The sequence below is a fragment of the Cricetulus griseus genome, chromosome 6 (assembly GCF_003668045.3).
Source record: "Cricetulus griseus strain 17A/GY chromosome 6, alternate assembly CriGri-PICRH-1.0, whole genome shotgun sequence".
Classification (NCBI taxonomy): domain Eukaryota; kingdom Metazoa; phylum Chordata; class Mammalia; order Rodentia; family Cricetidae; genus Cricetulus; species Cricetulus griseus.
The window spans coordinates 55,820,530-55,845,241 of record NC_048599.1 but is presented as its reverse complement, the minus strand read 5'-3'; the positions used below and the strand labels follow the sequence as shown (position 1 = coordinate 55,845,241).

The 24,712-nt window shown below is 38.5% G+C and overlaps 1 protein-coding gene across 2 annotated transcripts; it reads right to left on the bottom strand.

Annotated features, from left to right (window-relative positions):
* Window positions 1-484: 484 nt before the first annotated feature.
* Window positions 485-24,712, bottom strand: Slc30a4 (solute carrier family 30 member 4). 2 transcript variants are annotated; one of them, XM_035446158.1, is made up of 8 exons: window positions 24,168-24,712; window positions 16,896-17,042; window positions 12,834-12,872; window positions 6,513-6,666; window positions 4,983-5,187; window positions 4,264-4,369; window positions 3,290-3,424; window positions 485-2,407 (listed from the first exon to the last, which is right to left on the bottom strand). In XM_035446158.1, exons 1-8 carry the CDS (start codon window positions 24,556-24,558, stop codon window positions 2,253-2,255), a joined length of 1,332 nt encoding a protein of 443 aa, XP_035302049.1. In that variant the 5' UTR covers window positions 24,559-24,712; the 3' UTR covers window positions 485-2,252. The 2 variants fall into 2 exon arrangements, with proteins under 2 accessions (XP_035302049.1, XP_027277786.1); XM_027421985.2 differs by lacking the exon at window positions 12,834-12,872.

Below are 24,712 nucleotides of genomic sequence, written 5' to 3'. Positions count from 1 at the left end.
TACATTGGGCTCAATACGTAAAGGACATACCAAAACCCACAGCTGTGTAGTGCCTGGAGTAACTGCTTAGTTAATGCTGGTTCTGACAAGTTAACTAGTAAAATCTCTTAGCTTTCCATCTTGTGGGCCAGTAAAGTACTTTTGCAGCAAGTCTAGCTCTTGCTGCAAAAGTAAAGCACAGAAACTTTGGGTACACCTGCTTTAAGCAGAATATGATAGTTAAGACTTGCAAAAGTTTTCAGCGTTTCATAAAAACAACCCTTTTTAATATTCAAATTGATTTTTAGGCTGTTTTATCCAAAAACTTAAGGAACAAGTCAATATGAAAATCTAGATATGCCCATATTGTGATAAAGGGTGCTTACAAGAAATAAACTTAACTGACATGGGAAAATATTAAGTATAAAAGGTACATATTCCCTTTCTTCCTAGACACCTAAAGGCCACAAATGCCCAGGCAGCCACTTCAATGCCCACCACTTACTCATATGCTTATCATTGTTTTATTTAGTTTACATTCTAAAAGTTTTGAAATTCAAACAATTTATAATTTTAAATGGACTCAATAAAATTCAACAAAGTAAACTTCCCTTTTTTTTTTTTCAAAGCAAACTTTGAACTCAACAAATACTCCTGGGTTTTATTAGGTAACATCAGCTTTTTTTTTTTTTTTTTGATATTATCAATTCCCAACAACTTTAGGGGTTGTTGGGATAATAATCTAGATTTTCTTATTTTAGTTTTACACATAGGGACAGTCTGCAGTATGAAGATAACACCTATTTCCCACTCGCCATTTACACATCATTTGGGTTTCTAGGATTTCAGTTCACAACTTGCTTGGGACATTGTTACTCCACTCTGATTCACTCAGGAGCCAAGAGTCAAATAAAGTGTCTCTGCTGAAAAGAAGTCATCTCAAAACAACTGTTGAATATTCAGATATGAATATTCACGACTGTCTCCTTAACAAACTTCTGCCAATTATGTTCCCTTAGTTGGAAATATTTATGCCACTTCCCTAGATTTAGCTTTAATGGCCATTCTTACTTCAGTTATTTTGTGCAATACATAGTTAAAAAAACAAAACAAAACAAAACTCTTCACCTTTTGTTTTCTCAAAGAACTTTCTCCACCCAACCCTCTGTAACTTTCTGCTATGGCATTATTGTGAAACTTCAAGGCTGTACTTTGGGGATATCTCTAATGCACGGAGAACCCCCTAACCATAACATAAGACATAAATTCTCTTTCGAGTAACAGGGTACTCTGCATGGTAGGCATTAATAAACTCAGGTACCTCGATAGGAACCTGAAAGATTCATACAGATTACACATGAGAACAGGGCACCAAGGAAACTGTTACTAACAAATATTGGCAGTTCTTTAAAGGACAGTGGATAACTGCTGAAGCTTTGTCATCTCTTACTGTCCTTAAGATAATTCTACATAAAGCACAAAAGTGATTTTCAGGGAAGATAGAAATCCAAAACTTCACATGCTACTACTTGCTCCTCTGTTTTAGATCATTATATGGTAAGGTAATCTGAGGTTAAATCTAATCTCTGCCATTCAGAGTTATATTAAAAATTTCCTAAATAATTTAATGACAATGACCACATTATGTGAATATTTCTGATAAGATTACAAATAATCAAAACATTGAGATTCAAAACCAGTAATATCTGGAAAATTTGCTTATAAAGTATGACTCTAATAATAAAATTAAGAGTTATTTATGAAATAAAACAGTTATGAAACACTTAGGAATACATGCTTATTCCATTTTCTGGATATTATTACTTTCTGAAATCTGTTGGGGGGCTAATTTTTATAAAAAGGGAACACAATTCCAGAAACTAGATGCCAAGATTATACAGAGACAAAAATCCCAAATAATTCAACACTGAGCTTGCTAGCACTGACTTCATATAAAAGGACTGTAAAAAGTAGTTTTAGATGCAAATACTGAATTCTGAGTCTTTCTGTTCGTCTTGTGTATTCTGTCAAATTAATGAAGTATGGTCTTGGATTGTCTTCTATGAGGTATCTGCAGAGTTACAGCTCACTCTGTAAACAGTACTTTGGACACTTCATCTGAAAATCATGCAGTTATCAGTCAGACCCGAGTGACTATGAGAGACCATGTTTGACATGGACACAGCTGTCAGGGACTCCATTAGGTTTGCGTTTATTGCTCTCAGGTCTGTGACTGCAGGATAAATAAGGCTGTAGACCCCAAGTACACAGGATCAGGTACTGGAACTCTGACAATTTGCACAAGTTCTGTTCATTTCTTGTCTGTAACTCTGGAGCTGAATAGTGCATTTATACATGCCAAATGTGTTCAGTAATAAATGCTTAGCTTTGGACTGCACTTCTTCCCATTTAGATGAACTTCCAGGAACTGCAATATCAAGAAAATATTGAATTATCTATTGTACACTGTTATACATTAGTAAACTAGATACAGAGAAGAAACAACAGTATACTGTGACCCTATGTGCATCAGTCTGACTCCCCCATCTAAGCCCTTCTTCTGGAGAAGACAGTGTGTAAGCCCAGAATGGCTTCTCATGACCTCAGTCTTTCCATGCTCAGCAGAGAGAATGCTGAATACAAGCCTCTTATTTAAGGACCTTATATTCCTTAAGAAAGAGCCAAATCCATATATTATTTTCATTTTTAAAAGCCATCAATCTCTGAAATGATTTAAACAAGAATCTGGCTTTTTATTATATAAAAGATGGCACAGCAAAAGTATATATATATATGCTGTCTTTAAAACTCAGGAAGATATCAATTTGTAATATCTTTCTCAAAGTACAAAAAAATTAAATAATATTATTTATTTATTTGGAGTTCTGGGAATTGAACACAGGGCCTCATGCATGGTAGGGCATGTGCTCTACCACTGAGAAATCTTCCCAGACTTTGTTATCCTTTGGACCTGCAATTTATCTTTTAAAGAATCTCACCCTCCCTTGTCTTTTTTTTTGTTTTGTTTTGTTTTTTTTTTTTTTTTTTTTTTTTTTTTTTTTTTGTTTTTCCAGACAAGGTTTCTCTATAGCTTTGGAGGCTGTCCTGGAACTTGCTGTGTAGACCAGGCTGGCCTCGAACTCATAGAGATCTGCCTGCCTCTGCCTCCCGAGTTCTGGGATTAAAGGCGTGCACCACCAACACCCAGCAACCTTAAGTCTTTTTTTTTGTCAGAAGTGTCTTCATACATATAACAAGCTCAGATGTTGGCTCCAAGAGCAGACACCTGTGAACCCCATTATCAACATACTTAGCTGCATGTGAACTATGGCAGTGGATTTTCCTGAAGTGAGAGACCAGATATTCAAATCTTCCACAGAATATACATCTTCTATTTTCATCAATGATTCTTTGATATAATCTACATTCAAGTGGCTTGGTACACCTATTAGTTTGAAACATATAATTTGTAAGTTTACTTTGGCAGGAAAAGTTTTATATTACATTTAAAGAAAACAAATGGTTTTGCTAAATTCAGTTCCAATGGATTCATTAAGCTATGCTTATATTTTAAGATAAATTACAGACATTTTTATAAAAATATAGGAAGTATACAAGATGTCAATAAATACTTTAAAAATGTCAATTCTAACTAAAATGGAGTGGCAATGAAGTTAGAACACAACACTAATAAGTTAGGATGGAAAAAATTTTTTTCAACATGGTTTCACTATGTAGCCCTGGCTGGCCTGGACTTGCCCCTATGTAGATCAGGTTGATGCTGAACTCACAGTGACCCATTTGTCTCTGAGTCCTGAGTGCTGGGATTACAGGCACGAGCCACTATGCCCAGCTTAGAAACATTTGATAAGGGTAGGTTATTGCTGAGAACTTTTGTCTTCATGCTTAGAAATGCTTTCAGGAAGACAAGGATGTCAAAAATATAGCAAAGTACAAATTAAATAAGATGAAGGAATTAAATAAACCAGAAGGTATAAATGCATGAAGAATCAAAAGCTGCATTCTCATCCTAGTTTTACAGTTTATTAGTGGCATGACACTGACTGTCAAACATTTTCTTATTTGTAAATGTCAATTCCCTCAACTGTCTGCTTTACCTACTGTAAGGGTCATGTGCATGACCCAGGGATTGCACTGCTTCTTGTTTGCTATGTACAAGAGTGTATCAGTAGAAGGCAAGTCATGGCTTCTGTCCAGAGCAATCCTGACTTGTTTTCCACTAGAGAGGGCTAAACCCACAGTGGGGCATTAATGAGTGCTTACCTTCCAGTATTATCACCACGGTGTCCCATATGATGCGAAATGTTGTGAAAGCCACCAGTAATGAAAATACATATGTACAGATGGGATCAGCAATCTTGTATTCTGGCTAAAAGGCAAACAGATGAAAGTTGTGTGACTAAACAGAGACTGACATTACAACACACTATAAAGTAAGAATGGCACACATCCCCTGCTCTTTATCTGTCTTTAACAGCATTGGAAAACACTTTTAAAACTCAGATACTATAACTGAGCAACATCCTCACTCTTAAGAAGTGTCTTTTCTGGGAATTTGGTCATTATATCTACTCTCTGTGTCTTCTTCTCTCAATTCTTCAATCAGAAGTAAAAGATACTGAGGCTGGAAAGAATTGTATCAGCCATCTGGATTAAAATAATCATTGAAGAGGGCGGAATTAAAATTTAGAGTTACTGCAAAGATGAGAACCTCAGCACACAGCCTATCGTGCAGTGGTTCAGTGACAAGGTTGAACACTGGGTTTTATAGTGAAGGTGCTATCAAAGCCAGCTACAGATAAATCAGCTACTAAGGTGACATCATTGTGCTTACTGATAATAAGCAAGTATACTGATGGCCAATTATCCTACGCCAGTGAAAAATTAATAGAAAGGCATTAGTGTCCAGTACATTGATAAAAGACAACTAGCTTTTTAAATGACCATTAAATACTTTTGAAGTAGGAAGTGAACTATTTTACCTTGAATCGTATGATGTATGCAGCTATAAGCACACCAACACTCTGTACCAAATCACCCAGGGCATGTACAAATGCAGCTCTCACTGCCAAGCTGTCCTGCCCATGGCTGTGTCCACTAGATACCATGGTGGGAGAATTTGAAGGCAGGGAGGGGGAATGGGAGTGGGAATGGTGGTGACCGGACTGGTTCAACAGAAACCCCATTCTGTTAAAAATGAAAGAGAACATATTATTTCTCTAAAATTATTGATGAAACATTTATTGCTGCTCAGTAGACAGTAATGGAGCAATGCAGAACAGTCATTTAATAAGGATGAAAGCAACTGTTACACAGAAAATATTGTTTTGATGGGACGTCAGAAGTGTAAGCAAATACTCATTGTCACACAGCCAGTTAATGTGAAATGCCTTGGAGATGTATACAGCTTTGTAGAAGTATGGGAGATGAGGGGCCAGGTGATGGGGTAGGTGGGTAGGGTGGGCACAGAAGAGCTCTCTCAGACTCCATTTAAGCAGAGACTCACAGAAGTCAAGAGCAGATGAAGGATTCGTAATCTAGGAAGAACAGCAGGCAAAGGCTTAAAATGAAAATGTGCTCCATGCACTTGAAAAAGGATGATACTGTGGCCAAAATACGGAAAGTAAAAAGTGCTAAGAGGCAAATAGAAGGAATACACAGGGTTTTATTTTATTTTAAAAATCTTCTGGTTTTTATTCTAACTTTGAATAGAAGCCATTAGACAGTGATTTGTAAACTAAGGCCACAGGACCGTATTTGGCTAATTTTTTTTTAAAGATGAAGTTTTATTAAAATACAGGCATATATATTTGTTCACACAATGAATATGGCTGCTTTTGTTAACATCAGGGTTTCATCACTTCACATGAAACTGTATACTCTCAAAGACTCACTAACTAGCCTTTTTGTTGTTTTAGAAGTGTGGGAATCAAGCCAGGGCTTCATGCATGCTAGGGAGTGCTCTGTCACTAAGCTCCACCCATAACCCCATCTATTTAAAGAAAGTCTGCTAACTTCTGCTCTAAATGGTTAAGAATATAACATATTTCAGTAGTTTTGAGGAGGAAAACATGACTTTAAAATCTAGCCAACAGACTGGTGAGGTGCTCAGCAGGTAAAGGCACTCACTGCTAAGGTCTGACAGCCTGAGTTTGAGTCCTGGAACCCACATGGTCAAAGGAGAGAAATGACTCCCATAAGTTGTCCTCTGACCTCCATGTGTGCATGACATCATGTGTGCTCTCACATACACACAAATAAAATACATGTACAAAACCCTTAAAATGTAGCTAACACAAGATTATTAAATATTAAATAATGTACTGGGTTCTACTTAAATTCCTTAGTGTTAAACATGTGGGCAAGTTAATGAGTTTATAATGCTCCATTTTATTATACTTACAAGTAAAATTGATGTGCCATATTTTTAAATATGAAAACATTTTATGGTCTGAATACATGATGTGCAACAGTCTTTTAGCTTATAGCATATGAAAAAATATTGTGCTTACATTACATTAACTGCCACTCCAACAGCTGCAGTGATGAGCATGATATCACCATTTATTTCATAGTTCATATGGATCGTTCTCTGCACAGCTTCATATAAGAGGAATCCCATAAGTACATACACCAACATCACACTGATCATAGCTGACAAAACCTCTAGAAGGGAAGATGGAAAACACATGTAACTTCAGCACAGTTATTACACTTCACACCAACTAAATAGTATACAGTCTTCTACTTACATCTTCTTTCCTCTGAGGAGGTAAAAGTGCTGTTATTTTTCTTATACAACATTTTTTTACAAAGTATTTTGCAGATTGAATGATCTAGATCCTTAACTAATTCATCCCCATCCTCTATTCATATCTCAAATTATGTATATTTACAGGCTATTTGCAAGGTAAAACTGGTAAAGAAAAGAAGTGGAAATGTAACCACAGACTACTTTTCTAAAGAAGTAAGTACACTTAAAAGTCTAACAACGGGCTTGTGATGTAGCTCAGATGCATAAAGCCCTGGGTGGTCTCTAGCTTAATTCAGGTCTGGTAGTACATTTGTAATCCCATCACTCCTGAGGTAAGGTCAAATGGATCAGAAATTCATGGTCATCATCCTCAGCTATCTTGAGTTTGAGGCCAGCCTGGGATATAGGAGAGCTGGTCCTAACAGCACAACACTAATATAAATAACCTATAAGAAAAATGGGTAAGGAAAAGAATTTTTAAAAAGAGATAAGGAACTAAGAGTAATTTGTCATAGAAATGGAAAAATCCTCAATAACAAATGTAGTAAAAGAAGATTATATTTTATTACTCTGTATGGGTGTTTTGCTTGCATGGAAGTCTGTGTATCATGTGCATGCATGGTGCCTACAGAGGTCAGAAGAGGACATGGGATCCTGTGACTGGAGTTACAGACAGCTGTGAGCTGCCATGTGGGTGCTTGGGTTCTCTGGAAGAGCAGCCAGTGCTCTTAACCACTTAGCAATCTCTCTAGCCCCTCAAAATTCTTATATTCTTGTTAAGTTGGCAAAGAAATTTAAGACTGATAATTTCTAAAAATTAGCAGGGATACTAATGGAAATACTAAATGCTTTAACTTTTTTGAGAGACAATTAGTAAAACTAATCAAAATTTAAAATGCATATACTTCTTGATCTAGCAATTTTACTAGTAGGAAATAACATGTGTCCCAAGATATCTAGAGGGCTTTGCCTTGTAACACATACCTGAAGACATGTTAAATGTACATCCAACAGGAACTTAAAGGGTTAAGTATTATATACACAGTGCGGATACCAGGCACCTACTTACAATAATTAAAAGGTTAAGGATATATATATATATATATATATCATATATATATATATATATATATATATATATACCAGTTACCTACTTATCTACTTTAAAAAAGTAGATAACAAGAAAAATAAAAATCAGGCAAATTAATAAGACAGAAAGTATGTATCTGGGAAGTGGAATGAACCAGGGGCTTAGGGGATTTTTTTCATTAATTTTTTTGGGTAGTGTTTCAAATTTAAATTTTTAACCACAAACATTATAATTATACTAAAGGAAATCTGATAATTTATATTTAAGAAGCACAAGACAGATTATACTACCTGACTTAAAATGCTAATCAATTAATATGATTTATTACTCTGACCAAACAAAAAAGGTCTTTTACTATGGATAAATTACCATAGTAAATACCAAATTACTATTTGGAGAACTGCCAGGAATACTGGTAATTACTGCTTAAAAATCTCTGTTTTTTAATTTAAGGTAACAGGATGCAAATTGCAGTGGTTTGAAAGAAAATGGCCCCCCAAAGGGAGTGGCTTTGTTGTGTGGGTGTGGCTTTGTTGGAGGAAATCTGTCACAGTGGAGGGGGCTTTGAGGTCTCATATATGCCCAAGACACACCCAGTGTCTCAGACCACTTCCTGTTGCCTGCCAGCTAGATGTGTCTTGGTCAGCATTTGGCTATATAGCACTAATACTATACAGTTTGTTGCTTTACAGAAAGTATTCGACTAAAAATTTCCTTCATACAAGCATCAAGAAAAAAAAAAAGCCCTTCTCCCAAGTTGTGATTCATTTTTAACAGCTTCCTCCTACCCATGACAAAATCCATGCCTTTTATTATTCACATATTGCAAATTTAATCACATCACATGAACTCTTACAGGAAAAGAACTGAGTTCTAGAACTTGCTAGAAATGGGAGTTTAAATTGAGGCATAAGGAAGACCTGAATGAAGTAGTCAACATTGGCTAACCATAAGTCAGCCTGACCATAGCTGGCACTATAGATGGCGTAAGGAGTGATAGGCTTATAGTAAGCTGTGTGACCAGAGACAAACCCAAAACAAGACTAGGAGGTCTGGAGTAGGTCATAGTCTTATCATCGAATGGCTGATTGACCTCTTCCTTTTCTCTGGGAGGCAAACTTAACCTGTCTTTATTTGTGTCTTAGGCTCTGACCATCGTGATCTCCGCTCAGCAAACACTGTGAACAATACCTCTTCTATCGTCTTGCCATTGGCATTGGCTGAGTGAGGAGTTAAGTGATCACATCACACACTACCTTCCTACCCCACACTCAAACAGCTCTGCTTACTATAGTCTTCATATCAGTGCCATCCGGAAGATCTGGAAAAAATGCCATATAAACCAAGACAATTTTTCCTCCATTTTTTATTTAAATTAGAAACAAGATTGTTTTACATGTCAATCCCAGTTCCCTCTCCCTCCCCTCCTCCCCGCCCCCCACTAACACCCTACCTATCCCATACCATTTCTGCTCCCCAGTGAGAGTGAGGTCTTCCATGGGGGGGGGTCTTCAGAGTCTGCAATAGACTTTAGGATAGGGTCTAGGCCCTCCCCAGTGTGTCTAGGCTGAGGGAGTATCCCTCTATGTGACATGGGCTCTCAAAGTCCATTCCTATGCTAGGGATACATACTCATCTACTACAAGAGGCCCCATAGATTTCTGAGGCCTCCTCACTGACACCCACATTTATGGGGTCTGGATCAGTTCCATGCTTGTTTCCCATTCACACAACAAGGACATCTGTTTAACGATGTTCATAGCAGCATTATTTGTAATAGCCAGAACCTGGAAGCAGCCTAGATGCCCCTCAACTGAAGAATGGATACAGAAAATGTGGTATATTTACACAATGGTTTATTTACTCAGTGGAAAAAAACAATGGGATCTTGAAATTTGCAGGCAAATGGATGGAACTTGAAGAAACCATTCTGAGTGAGGTAACCCAGTCACATAAAGACAAACATGGTATGCACTCACTCATATATGGATTTTACACATAGAGCAAAGGATTATCAGCCTACAATCCACACCACTAGAGAAGTTAGGCAACAAGGAGGACTCTAAGAGAGACATACATGGTCCCCCAGAGAAGGGGAAAGGGACAAGATCTCCTGAGCAAATTGGGGGCATGGGGGGAGGGGAGAGGGAACTAGGAGAACGAGAAGGGGAGAAGAGGAGGGGTGAGGAGGACTTAAAGGAGCAGGAAGGTTGAGTAGGGGGAAAGAATAGAGGAGAGCAAAATAAGAGATACCATCAGAGAAGGAGCCAGTATAGGTTTAAAGATAATTCAGGCACTAGGGAAATGTCTAGAGATCTACAAAGATGACACCAACTAACCATCTAAGCAATAGTGGAGAGGCTACCTTAAATGCCCTCCCCTGATAATGAGATTGATGACTAACATATATGCCATACTAGAGCCTACATCCAGCAGCTGATGGAAGTAGAAGCAGACACCCACAGCTAAACACTGAACTGAACTGGAATCCAGTTGCAGAGAAGGAGAAGTGATGAGCAAAGTGGACAAGACCAGGCTGGTGAAACCCACAGAAACAGCTGACCTGAACAAGTGTGAGCTCTTTGCCCCCAGACTGATCACTAGGAAACCAAGACAATTCTTAAGGTAATTCACAGAGAGGCAAAAAGGAAGAAGGGAGATGGGGTGACTATCTTCAGAATGGCCCCCTTGGAAGAGAATATTTTTCCTCCTGAGGATTTGAAATTTCTTTCATTGTGGTTTTATTAAATCTCAAGTTTTATTAGCTCTCAGAGTAAGGAGAAATGCCACATCAAATAAATCCAGACATTTAAAAACAATACACAAGGCTTTGTTCCTCTCTCCCTTTCCCTACATAATCCTGCTGCTTTAGCTCACTGTGAATAAAGAAAACACAGAATGATTTCATACCATCCACAGCTTTACATGAAAGGAAAGAAAAACTGCAGCAATTTCAGAGGCTGTGGTGACAACTCTAAGAGAAGAGGGTGACTAGCCCTCCTGCTCATTTCCTTGGCCCTCAGCATTTCTTATCTGTAAGAAACACAAATTCTGTTTTATTTCAGAATGAGGATTCTCAACAAATTATGAAAAAAATTAGGAAAACATGCATACCTGCTACACAGAAGCCTTGAATTCATTTTAACTGTTTCTCAGAGAAGAAATGAAGCTGATTAAATGAAGAATGACAATTCCTTTAAGTGCTGGGCACTGTCGTGAGTGCTTTCCAAAGAGTAATGCACTTACTGCCCATAATAACTCTATGCAGGAGATGCTATTGTTAGCATCCTTTACAAACAGAAAACCAAGGCACAAAGATGTTACAGAACTTGCCTAAGGTCAGACTGGTAGGAAGTGAGACAGCCAGAATTTGAATCAAGCTATTCGTGTCTTTATTGCCTCTCATGGGTGTTTGAAAATACCAATTAAAAGGCTATAATTGCCGGGTGTTGGTGGCACACGCCTTTAATCCCAGCACTCAGGAGGCAGCAGCAGGGTGATCTCTGTGAGTTTGAGGCCAGCCTGGTCTCCAGAGCGAGTGCCAGGATAGGCTCCAACGCTACACAGAGAAACCCTGTCTTGAAAAAAAAAAAACAAAAAACAGAAACCAAAAAAAAAAAAAAAAAAAAAGGCTATAATCAGCTGGGGGAGGGTGTCGAATGCCTTTAATCCCAGCACTCAGGAGGCAGGTTAATCTCTGAGTTCAAGGCCAGCCTGTTCTGCAAAGTGAGTTCCAGGACAACCAGAACTACACAGAGAAATTCTGTCTTGAAAAGCAAAAAAATACCCCAACCAACCAAACAAACAAACACAAAAAAACAAACAAACAAACAAACAAAAAACAAAAAAACAATGCTATATCCAACAGACTGGAATTGTGTGTGTCTGTATATGGGTATACATACACATGAGTGCAAGATGACTGCTAAAATCAGAGGCAGCTGATCACTTTGGGGTAAATCCACATACAATACCACCACCACTACCAACAACAACAAATACAAAACAAACAAAAATTAACTATCAATGGTCCTTAATGTCCCTCAATATTAATGGTCTTAATAATAATCGTCTATAAAAAGACACAGGCTAACAGAATGGATATGAAGACAGAATCCATCCTTCGGCTGCATACAAGAAACACACCTCAACTTCAAAGACAGACGTTACCTCAGAGTAAAGGGTTGGGAAAAGATTTTCCAATCAAATGGATCCAAGAAACAAGCTGGTGTCCCTATCCTAATATCTAACAAATTGGACTTCAAACTAAAATCAATCAAAAAAATAAAGAAGGTCATTTCATATTCACCACATGAAAAATCCATCAGGATGAAGTCTCAATTCTGCCCCAAATACAAAGGCACCCACATTGGTAAAAGAAACATTACTAAAACTCAAATCACACATAAAACCTCACACACTCATAGTGGGAGACTTCAATACTCCATTCTCCCCACTAGACAGGAACACCAGACAGAAACTTAACAAAGAAACAAAAGAACTAACAGAGGTTATGACCCAATTAGGTTTAACAGACATCTATATAACATTCCATCCAAACAGAAAAGAATATACTCTCTTCTCAGCGCCACATGGCACCTTCTCTAAATTGACCACATACTTGGCAACACAGCAAACCTCCACAGATACAAAAAAAAATTGGAATAACCCCTGTATCTTACCAGACTGCCATGCTTTAAAGTCAGAATTCAAAAACAACACAAAGTGCCGAAACCCTACACACTCATGGAAATTGAACAATGCACAATTGCACCATTCCTGGGTTGAGGAAGAAATAAAAAAAGAAATTAAGGACTTCCTTGAATTCAATGAGAATGAAGACACAACATAACTTATGGGACACTCTGAGAGCAGTGCAAAGAGGAAAGTTCATAGCACTAAGTGCCCACATGAAGAAACTGGAGAATAGTCACACTACAGAATTGACAGAACAACTGAAAGCTCTAGAACAAAAAGAAGCAAACTCACCTGGGGGCAGTAGATGACAGGAAATAATCACATTGAGCACTAAAATCAATAAAGTAGAAACAAAGAAAACAATACAAAGAATTAATGTAACAAAGAGTTGGTTCTTTGAGAAAATCAACAAGATAGACAAACCTTTATCCAAACTAACCAAAAAACAGAGAGAGAACATGCAAATTAACAAAATCAGAAATGAAAAGGGGGACATAACAAAGGACACCGACGAAATCTAGAGAATCTTCAGGTCATACTTTGAAAACCTGTACTCCACAAAATTCAAAAATTTAAATGGACAATTACCCAAAATAAATCAAGAACAGATAAGCAATTTAAATAGACCTATAACCCCTAATGAAATAGAAGCAGTCATCCAAAGCATCCCCCCACCCCAAAAAAATCCCAGGGCCAGATGGTTTCTGTGCAGAATTCTACCAGAAATTAATTCAAAGAAGAGCTAATATCAATACTCGTCAAAGTGTTGCACACAACAGAAGCAGAAGGTTCATTGCCAAACTCTTTTATGAGGCTACAATGACCTTGATACCCAAGCCACACAAAGACCCAACTAAGAAAGAGAACTACAGACCAATATCCCTCAAGAACATTGATACAAAAATACTCAATAAAATACTGGCAAATTGAATCCAAGAACACATCAGAGAAATCATCCACCATGATCAAGTAGGCTTATGCCAGGGATGAAGGGATGGTTCAACATCTGAAAATCCATCCATGTAATCCACCTTATAAACAAACTGAAGAAGAAAACCCACATGATCATCTCACTAGATGACGAAAAAGCCTTTAAAATACAACACCCCTTCATAATATAGGTCTTGGGGAGATCAAGCATAACTGGAATGTACCTAAACATAATAAAAGCATTATACAGTAAACCAACAGCCAGCATCCAACTAATTGGAGAGAAACACAGAGATTCCTCTAAAATCAGGAACAATACAAGGCTGTCCACTCTCTTCACATCTCTTCAATACTGTACTTGAAGTTCTAGCTAGAGCAATAAGACAACAAAAGGAGATCAAGGGGATACAAATTGGAAAGGAAGAAGTCAAACTTTCAATATTTGCAGATGATATGGTAGTTTACACAAGTGACCTAAAAACCCTACCAGAGAACTCCTACAGCTGATAAACACCTTCAGCAAAGTGGCTGGATACAAGATTAACTAAAAAAAATTAGTAGACCTACTATATACAGACGATAAATCGGCTGAGAAAGAAATCAGAGAAACATCACCCTTTACAATAGCCACAAACAACATAAAATATCTTGGGGTAATGCTAACCAAACTAGTAAAAGATCTGTATAGCAAGAACTTTGAGTCTTTAAAGAAAGAAATTAAAGAAGATACCAGAAAATGGAATGATCTCCCATGCTCTTGGGTAGGTATGACCAACATAGTAAAAATGGCAATCTTTCCAAAAGCAATCTAGAGATTCAATGCAATTCCCATTAAAATAATGGCATAATGCTTCACAGACCTTGGAAAAATAATACTCAACTTTATATGGGAAAATGAAAGACCCAGGATAGCCAAAATCAACTGTACACAATAAAAGAACTTCTGAAGCATCACCATCCCTGGACTTCAAGCTCTATTATAGAGCTATAGTCCTGAAAACAGCTTGGTATTGACAAAAAAATAGACAGACTAATGGAATCGAATTGAAAACCCTGATATTAACCCACACACCAATGAAAACCTGATTTTTTTTGACAAAGAAGCTAAAATTATACATTGGAAAAGAGAAAGCATCTTCAACAAATGATGCTGGCATAATTGGATGCTGGCAGGTAGAAGACTACAGATAGATCTATATCTATCACCATGCACAAAACTTAAGGCCAAATGGATCAAAGACCTCAACATAAATTCAGCCACACTGAAGCTCCTAGAAGAGAAGGTGGGTGGTACCCTCAAATAAATTAGTACAGGAGACCACTTTCTGGGAAAGGACAGGAGAGGAGGACATGAGGGAGCAGGAAGGTTGAGTCTGGAGAAGAATAGAGGAGAGCAAGATAAGAGATACCATAATAGAGGGAGCCATTATAGGTCTAAAGAGAAATCTGGCACTAGGAAAATGCCCAGATATCTACAAGGATGACCCCTGATTGGGGAGGTCCTTCTGTGTATATGATTGTCTTATTGGTTGATAAATAAAGTACTGTTGGCCAATAGGAAAACAAGATAGGTGGGACTAGGAGTCAAGGAGGAATCTGAGAAAGGCAGGAGAAAGTGCAAGTCACCATGTGAGCCTGGGAAGACAGGATGCTTGCCGCTGGTGTCTGATAAGATAAGTCTTATTAAATATATAGATTTATGATAATTAAGACTGAGCTAGCAGATGAGAAATCCTAGTTATTGGCCAAGCAGCATTTGTACCTAATATAAGTCTCTGTGTGTTACTTGGGACCTTAACGTGGCAGTGGGTGGAACTTGCGCAGCCAGGCGAAAAGCGCCCACGTGGCAGCAGGACTCGGGCAGCTTGGAGGAAAGACTTATTGTTACAGACCCCAACTAAGAATCTAAGCAATAGTGGAGAGGCTACCTTAAATGCCCTTCCCCTATAATGAGATTGATGACTACCTTATATGCCATCCTAGAGCCTTCATCCAGTAGCTGATGGAAGCAGAAGCAGACACCCACAGCTAAACACTGAACTGAACTCCTAGAATCCAGTTGCAGAGAGGGAGGAGTAATGAGCAAATGGGTCAAGACCAGGCTGGAGAAACCCACAGGAACAGGTGACCTGAACAAGGGGGAACTCATGGACCCCAGACTGATAGCTAAGAAACCAGTATAGGACTGACCCAGATGCCCAGAACATGGGTGTCAGTTAGGAGGACTGGGCTGTCTATGGGGCCTCTGGTAGTGGATCAGTGTTTATCCCTAGTGTACAAATGGACTTGGAAGACCATTCCACATAGAGGGATACTCTCTCAGCCTAGACACAGGGAAATGAAAAACCTCTTTCTCCCTGGGGAGCAGAAAGAGGATGGCATGCATAGGGGGTTGTTTGTGGGTCAGGGGAGGAGGGGAGGGAGAGGGAAATGGGATTGACATGTAAAACAAGATTGTTTCTAATAAATTTAAATAAAAAATTGTATAAAAATAAATTATTACAATATGAAAAAAAAAAAAAGAAATAAGTCAAGCTAAGACCGGGCATTCATAGGAAAGAAGTCTCTGTGTGATTATTTGGGAAATGGGTGGCAGGCCCCCCAAAGAGTTAAGAGAAAAACAAAAACCCAACTACATTAAACCATGTTTATATTTACTACTGTCAGATAATGTTTAATTTGGTTCTTTGGTAGAGTGGTAATTTCTAATAACTGCAGTTCTATTTCCTGCCTCCTTATATAGAATCTCAATGCAATAGCCAGTATTCAAAAATTCAAAGAACATTATTTTTGTCTCAATTCTTCAATGTGCATTATTAAGGGCTGAGTTTTTCAAACCAGAAAGTTCTTAATTTTGGGGTCTTCATAGAGTAGTTCAAATAGTTCTTTTATGTATTTTCAGAGTAAGGAACTAGTTTAAAACCATGGCAACAGTAAGAACCAGAGCTATGTAGGTAATAGTATAGATTTAAACCCTTCTAAACTAAATATTATGAATGTATTTGCAGAATTACATTGATATAATGCAAGGTCAGTCACATACTATATTTTGTACATATGATGAAAATGCTTAATATGTGGTTTCAGTTGAAATTCTTGAAGTACAACGAAGCAGCAAATGCTTATTAGTGAGTGACCCAGATGGTTTTGTTAGGTTCAATAAACTGGAACCACACCTCCTTATGATGGCATCTTTAGAAACAACGAAGACATGAGCACTGTAACCACATAGTTCTGTACTCCTCAGGGAAGCCTGAGTGGGATGCTCCATGGCAGACAGCTTTGTGGATAAGTCTCATTACTTATTTTCCTTTGCTATGTTCAATTCCATTACCACCTTAAAGATTTTAGCTAATCAGGGTCATAGTTCATTATAGCTTTACATTAAAGTATTTTAAGCCAAAAGAAATTTATGTTACCTACCTAGGCGGTGAAATCCAAAGGTGAATCTTCTGGTTGGTGACTTTGAGGACAGCCACAAAGCAAACAAAGTGAGTATAATGGCACTAAGGTCAGTTAGCATATGAAGTGCATCTGTCATAATCGCTAAGCTATTTGCGATGTATCCACCTGGGAGAAAGGGAAGGAAGATTAACTAAAAAATGTAGATAATCAACTGAAATGTACAACATACTACAAAATACAATGTGAGATAAATTTCTTCCGAGATCAGACAAGATCAGGTGCATTCAGGGTGGTATGGCCATAGACAACAATGTGAGATAAATTTCTATCCTTATACAGCTAAATCAAAGTATTCTGAAATTTCATGCAAATTGTGTGTATGTCATATCTTTCAATTTATATGGGGATGATTCCAGAAACCCCTTTGAGTATCAAAATCTGTTCCTGTTCAAGTATCTTATATAAAGTGTTCTATTTGCACACAGCCTTACATATAAACCTACACATAGTTTACATTATTTCTAGGTCACCAATACAATGTAATTATTATAGTGTACTATTTAGGGAAATACTGTAAGAAGACAAGTCTGTACATATTCTATACAGACACGTTATTTTTCAAATATTTTCCACCCATGAGTAGCTGAAACTATGGATATAGCACCTGTGGGCATGCAACTTGTGGGTATGGAGGGCCCACTGTACAAATTTCTGGCAAATAACCCCATTTCTAATAACAGGTTCTCCAAAGTGTTAATTACTTCATAAAGTTAACCATTAAATTGGCAGTAAAAACAAAACAAGGATGACAAGTTTTGTTTAACTTGCTAATTCTATGAATATAGCGAGTTAATAACTACATTATCTGAATACCACAGCAAAGCAGGAAAAACATGTTTTCTTTTATTCATGAAGGGTTGAACATGAAGTGACATTGAAGAATTCTATAAAGTGCATACTGGTTCAACCAAAGGGTAAAAATTAGCTTAGCTTATACTTTTGAATACAGATAACAACCTCTGAAGAGAGGAACAGAAAATGATATTTAGAAAATACATTGTAATCAATGGCATAGGATTAGTATGGTGTGTGTGTGTGTGTGTGTGTGTGTGTGTGTGTGTGTGTGTATGTGTGTGTGTCTTAGATCTTAAATGTCTCCATCACAATTCAAATTGCTGATTCATCTCTATTAGGAGATATTAAGAGGTTGGAAGTTTAAACTGATCTTTGGGAGGTAATGTTAAATGAGAACTCAAGGGGAAGGCCTCAATTCAACAGGACTTTATAGGAAGAAGAGATCTGAATGAAGAACATCTTTTCTTATCATGTGACCCCTCAATACTGCTTTGAGACTGAAAAGGACCTCAACAAATGTGACCTCTAGATCTTGAATTTCCTAGTCTCCAGAAACACAGGCTGAATAAACTTTTCTGCTTTATAAATTAGTCTGTGATGTTCAGTTATGGCAACATAAGACAATATATATTAGGGTTTGTGATTTCAGGTGTCCATTAAGAATCTTGGAATATATCCACATGGGTAAGTGGGGACAATCACACAACTGTATGTATGTATGTATGTATGTATGTATGTATGTATATTAACATACATACATTTTCTTTTTTTAATATTAATTTTATTCTATTCTGGAAGAGTAGAATAACTCATTTTCTTTTATTTTATTTACCTTTTTGGAAATAGGGTCTTACTATGTAGCTCTGGCTGGCCTGGAACTCAGTATGTAGATCAAGGTGGCCTTGAACTCAGAGATATGCCTGCCTCTGCCCCCAAGTACTGATATGCAACATGCACCACTATGGCTGTCCCTCCTTTTCTAAATTTCCTAAGAGTTTTTGTTTTATTGTTTGTGTTCAAGTTCCTTTGAGGCTTTTATTGTTCAACAGGGTTTTTTTTTTTACCCTGAATTTCTTTTGTAGAACAACCTGTTCTTTTCTAGATACATGATGTTATCTCTGTGTATACAAATTATATGATTATAACTGGCTCTTAAAACAGGTTTTTCACTATCTTTCCTTATTTTAGCCTTCTTTGTACATACATAGAGGCACTTGGCATGGCCCAGTCAGGCCTGCTTAGGATGCTCTAATGCAATAGTTTTAGATGTGGGTCCTGTGGAGGTAGCATCAGCATTCCCTGGGTTCCAATCAAAACACAAGCGCTGGTCAGGCATAGTGAGGCACAGCTTTAATAGCAGCATTCAGAAAGTAAAGGCAGGTGAATCCCTATGAGTGTGAGGCCACCCTGGTTTACATAGTGAGTTCCAGGTCAGTCAGGGCTACAGAGTAGCAAGACTGTCTCAAAATACATACATGCATACATGCTCTGGCCTTATCCCAAGCCTCTCTTATTAGAACTTCTGAGGGTGGGGACCAGTACTTTGAGTTTTAACAAGTTCTCTTCATGACTGTGATGTATATATAGCAAAGCCTGAGATGCACTACTGTAGTGTAACCTAGGTTGGTACTCAGCTGAGGTGTGGGCTTTCTTGAGTGTAGTAAACCAGTTAACTCTGTTTCTTTTCCAGGCTCCAAGATTTTTTGTTATTTTTTCTCCTTTTTAGTTTTTCCCATCTGTGTGTATTTATTCCTTCCCCCAGGAAGCCAAATCCCTTTAATTCAGTTAAAGAGATATTTTGAGATAGGGAAAAATTAAATACACAGTTCTTTATCTAAAAGTCAGTGTGTATATCTTTATGTGTTTTTAGGTGCAATAAAAACTTGTAAAATACTGCTTTTCTGTTACCAAGTCCAAAGGGTATCTTAGTTTTCATCTAAGAAGATATCTTATTTCCTCTTTGAAATACAGCAGTCCTCCTCACCCTGTTCTGAGGCATGTATTCCAAGATCCTCACTGGACAGCTTGAATCTTGGATAGTATCAAATACTGTACATATATTTTTCATACACATACTAACCTAAGATAAATTTAAATTATTTGTTAGGCACAATAAGAACTAATACAGTAACTAATAATAAAACAGGGCAGCTGTAACAATACAACATAAAAAGTTACATGAGGAGACATTAGACAAAGGGATGATTTATATCCAGAGCAAGATGGAGTAACAGTGAACAGTTTAAAAGATGGATTATGTAGTTCTTGAATTTTCCATTTAATAGCTTTGGATATGGCAGTTGTAGTGAATTAAAACTGTAGAAAGTGGCATCAATGGTAAGGGAGAGAGAGGGACTGATGTAGTTCATTTCCTTGAGTTTGGGGATACCTGTTGCCTCTCTAAAGTTGAAGTTCCTCAAGACATGGGTTCTCAGGTAATTCTGCCTATTCTGACATCATCTACCGTGCTGGTCTGTTTTCTAAAGAACAGGCTTGTATCTAATAGCCCACCAGACATTTCCACTTGTCTGCATAAGCATGCAAATAAACATGTTTAGGTAGCCTTTGAGTCCATGCCTCAGTTTTGTTCTGCACCCTCTTTCTACTTCATAAATGAAGTAGCACCCTTGTATCCAACTGGTGAGTGAGAAACTCAAGATCATTCCTGATCTGCTCTTTCCTCAACCCCTATGTCCAGATCAGTCAGTTCTGTTAACCTCCCCTGAGACTGTCTCTCCTGCATCTACTTGGGTTTGTTTCTAGTCAGGATCTCTCTAAGTCTGCTCTCATTCTTGCACCCCCAATCCTTTCTTCACAGAACATCCACAGTGATCTTTTAAAAAGTCACTCTCCTATGTAAAGCCCTTCACTGGCTTCCCATTGTACTTAAAACAAAAACTGCACTCATTCAATGTGGTCTATCAGGACTTGTTTATCTGGTCCTCCTGCCTCCTTCCTTTATGACTACTGTACTCCAGTCACACCAGTCTTCTGTCGGTTTATTAAAAGAACTGAAAGCTTTGGGACCTTTGCACATGCTTGGATGATTCCTAATATCCTTTTTGTTGTTGGCTTTAAATGCTCCTATCCCATGCAAAAACTATATCCCACTGGGTAATATGTCTATTCTTTTTCTTCATAGAATTTAAGAATATCTGAATTTATAATTTAACCACCTCGTTATTCATTTAATGTTTGTTAGGTCAGGAACTTCAGATAATAAGAACAGTTTTGCTCTTCATTAGATAGCCAGAACATGCAGGACAATGCACACAAACTAACATGTAGGTGCTCAGAAAAGATCTGTTGAATGGAAGGGAGGAAAGATAACACACCCTGTCCAATGTCTTGAGCAAGTCAGAGGCAAACCTAGATTCAAAACTGTCTCCTCTCACATCTCTAAGTGATTTTTTCATTGGTTCAGACTTCCTACATTAGATGATTTATTTCTAAGTTCTTTGGATACATTTTAATAAGCACTACACTAGATCTAAGTCTAGATAACATTCTGAGCACTACAGTTCCTATCATTTCTGTATTATTAACAAAAGACTCTATATTTGGATGTTAAGTCAGTTTTGGAAAGGAAATACTTATTGTGGCTTTTGCAAAAATATTTCCTAAGTGAGAGACTCTGGAAATGAGAAGTCAGGACAATTAAATATTAATTTTTACTTAAGTTAAATTACATCTAAATTAATTTTAAGGGAGAAAATTATGACTAACATGTCTAACTAACTTCAAATTCTCAATATCAACTTCAAAAACCACTAAGTGTGATTGGTGAGTATTTCAGTTGCATGAGTTTGAGAAAGTCCCTGGAACTTAGCCTGCTGAAGTCAGGAGATCACATTCTGACTACAGCTTACCATCTCTGTATTTCATAGTTTACACATTTATAATTCTCTAACAGAATAATTCAGAGTGCTTGGCCCTAAATGGAACACCTGTATTACCTTCTCTGAGGCTCAGAGAATATGTGGAAGAGGAGGTGGAAAAAGAGTTCAGAGCTGGAGGATGGGGAAGAGTGCCACAAAAAGATGTCTTCTGTATATGACATAGCGTTGCACTCATGGACATGCTGCCACCGTGGTTCCTTAATAAGAACTTCAACAAGATTGGGCCTGTCAAAATTTCATCTGGGAAGAGAGAGGGTTTTATCTCTCCCTGAGGGACTGCTAATGGTTTCTGGGGAAGAGGGTGTCACTTTCTCACTGGTGTACTCACTGATAAATTGCTATGCTTCATAAGTAACTTTCCTCCAATGCTCACACAAACAGCCCCCATTAAAGTCAGTGAGTGTGCCACATACCCCCAAAAGACACACAAGTGGGAACCTTGTTAGGAAGAAGGTTTCCAGAGGGAAAGGAAGGGGGTATGAAAGAGAATGGGTGTGTACAATGATTAAAATGCATTATAAATAATATGAAACCCCAAAGAATTTTAAAAATATAATTAAAAAGTCAACAAAATCTCATTTACTATGCCTCCTTTGTATCATTCACTGTTTGATGTATTACGCAGTCAGCTTGTATTTCAGTAAAGGAATATTAAACAAATAACAGGCATGTAAAGAGTTACAGTGGGAAAATAAGATGACAGAAATTTATTCCAGACAGTTAAAAAAAAAAAAGAGGCTTTCAGAGGTGTCTTTTGAAATGAGATATGACTAACACACTAGCCAGTAGATGATCTGGGAAAAGGCAGGAATATAAAAGCTGAGGTCAGAGGCTGGAGACAGCTCAGTGGTTAGGAGCACTCCCTATTCTTGTTATGGTTCCCTGCACCCACTCAGGAAGTTCGAAACCACCTGTAACTCTGCTGCAGGGGATCTGAAGCCTCTGTCTCTAGGCACCTGCATTCACTCATGCGCACACACTCACCCTCCCCACACAAACATGTAATTAAAATGAAGTGAACATTTTTGAAAAAGCTGGTAGATGGGTGATGTGACACAGCAAGCCTACTAGTGGGCCACAAACTTAGTACAGTGGGCTGAGAGATGACTGAAAACATTACAACAGAGTATATAAAATTTCTGTTTGCTCTGCACATATATTTATAGTGAGATCTGTGGATATGTTCATACCTAAGTTTACATGTGAAGTATTTTTTATTACAGTGTATTTCTTGTTACAGTGAAGTCAACAAAAGTTTGACAACCATTGGGGGATCAACTTGTTATGAATTCCATAAGGGCAGGAGAAAGGGAGCCCTGAGAAAGGAAAGATGATCATTACAGGTGAGTTCACACCGAGGAAGAAAGATAGGGCATGAGGCAGGGAACAAGCGTGATTCTGCCTCACAAAGCTTTGTCCAAGCACTTTTAATCAGTTCATAGTTCATTGTAAGAGACAACAGGAGAGAACCATCTCCCCTGTGAATGTCACTTTATAATTTGTCACTAAGAAGTTGTTAGTTAGTCCTCTCCATATGTGAGTACTGCATTCATGGATCCCATCAATCATGGCTGGAAAACATTTGAAAAATCAACACTGCCTCAGGACTCACCACGCACAGACTTGTTCTCTAAACAATATAGAATAACAACTACTTACACAGCATTTATTTTGTAGTCGAAATAATTTCCAAGTGATTTACAGTAGAGAAGGACGTATATGTAGGTTATATGCAAATAACTGCTTCATTTTATGTAAGGGACCTTTACATAAGGCGTCTTTGGATGAGGCATCCTGAGATTCAGGTTTGTAGAGGGCACTCCTGGAACCAATTCACCCTTGGATATGAAGGGGCGACTATAAAGTCATGTAATAGTAAAAATAAGGTCGAAACTAAGAACCTTAAAGTGAGAAATTATTATCCGAAATACTTAAAAATGAGAAAGAACACAAGCCCTTGAAGCCGTGGAGCCGCCCTCTGCTCACTTAGTCTCCTTATAATAATAAACTTGCAGTCAGTTGGCAGGATTGAAATCTGTAAAGCCCTTGGTTATAAGCCCAAAAGGAAATGGCATAAAAGGACCAAACGTGTCACATGTAGAGAGAAAGAAAAGTCTAGTACGGCAGATGGCTCATCCATTCCCCATAAGGTGGACTCATAAAGTTAAGGCTTTCAGAACCCCTATGTGTGAAAACAGAACGGTGTTCGGCAACGTCCCTGAATAGAATAAAATTCTGATTCTAAGCAAGGTTAGAATTATTTTACATGTCCGGGGATCAACCTGATGGGAATCTGTAGAAAGAGAAGTTACGTGATACTCAAGCAAGTTAACGCCGTAAACCCTACAGTAAATGGCACACGGAGCTATCTGTGGACGCTCAGGGAGCCGCACTTTGGAATCCGGTGGCCTTTTCATGTCCTGCGGATGTCTCTCCATACCTAACACACTTCCTGAAAACAAAGTTTCAACCTCAACTTAGGTGTAGCTACCAGCTGGACAGAGCCAAGGGAGAGCCAGGCGGCGACAGCACTCACCTACAAGCTCTCCGATCATGAAAAGCAAGTACAGGACGGCAGCAATGGTCAGCCGGGTCTTCACCTTCCTCTGCTTCAGCAGCTCGCGCCGTTTGCTGCAGTTGTCACAGGGGTCCATCTTCAAACTCAGCTGACTGTTGGTCAAAGGTAAGTCCTGGTCCAATAAGGAGTCATCGTCGGCCTGGAGGGCCGGGTGCGCCCCGTTCACAGGCCTTTCCGGGGCTTCCGAGTCATCGTCGGCCACCACGACTCGAAGTTTATTAAAGCGCGAGAGCCCCTCGTCGCTCACCTCGTCCGAGAAGTCGAAGGCGCTGGTGTCATTTAAGAAGAGCGGCGCGTCGTCCTTCCTCAGCAGGGATTTGAGGCGCTTCCACGCGCTGGGGCCGGCCATGGCCGCGGAGAGCCGGCGGCTCCGCCTTCACCGGCGCTCGGGCTCCTCAGGGCAGCGCCGCGCGTCCCTGCCCATCGTGAGGAGAACGAGACCCGCTCCGATCGCCGCGCCCCTACCGCGCGCCAGCTCCGGGGAGCCTCGGGACCCCGCCGCG

Bases quoted from the DNA above. Each gene is read 5' to 3' on its own strand.
- Slc30a4 (XM_035446158.1), bottom strand. From the start codon at position 24,558: ATGGCCGGCCCCAGCGCGTGGAAGCGCCTCAAATCCCTGCTGAGGAAG. The intron at 6,667-12,833 runs GTGAGTTTGCTT...CTTCCCTTCTAG, and splicing joins CTGTCATCTACTGCCCCCAG to AGGTTTTGTCAGCTATGATC. The intron at 5,188-6,512 runs GTAAGCACAATA...CATTTTTAACAG, and splicing joins GGAGTGGCAGTTAATGTAAT to AATGGGGTTTCTGTTGAACC.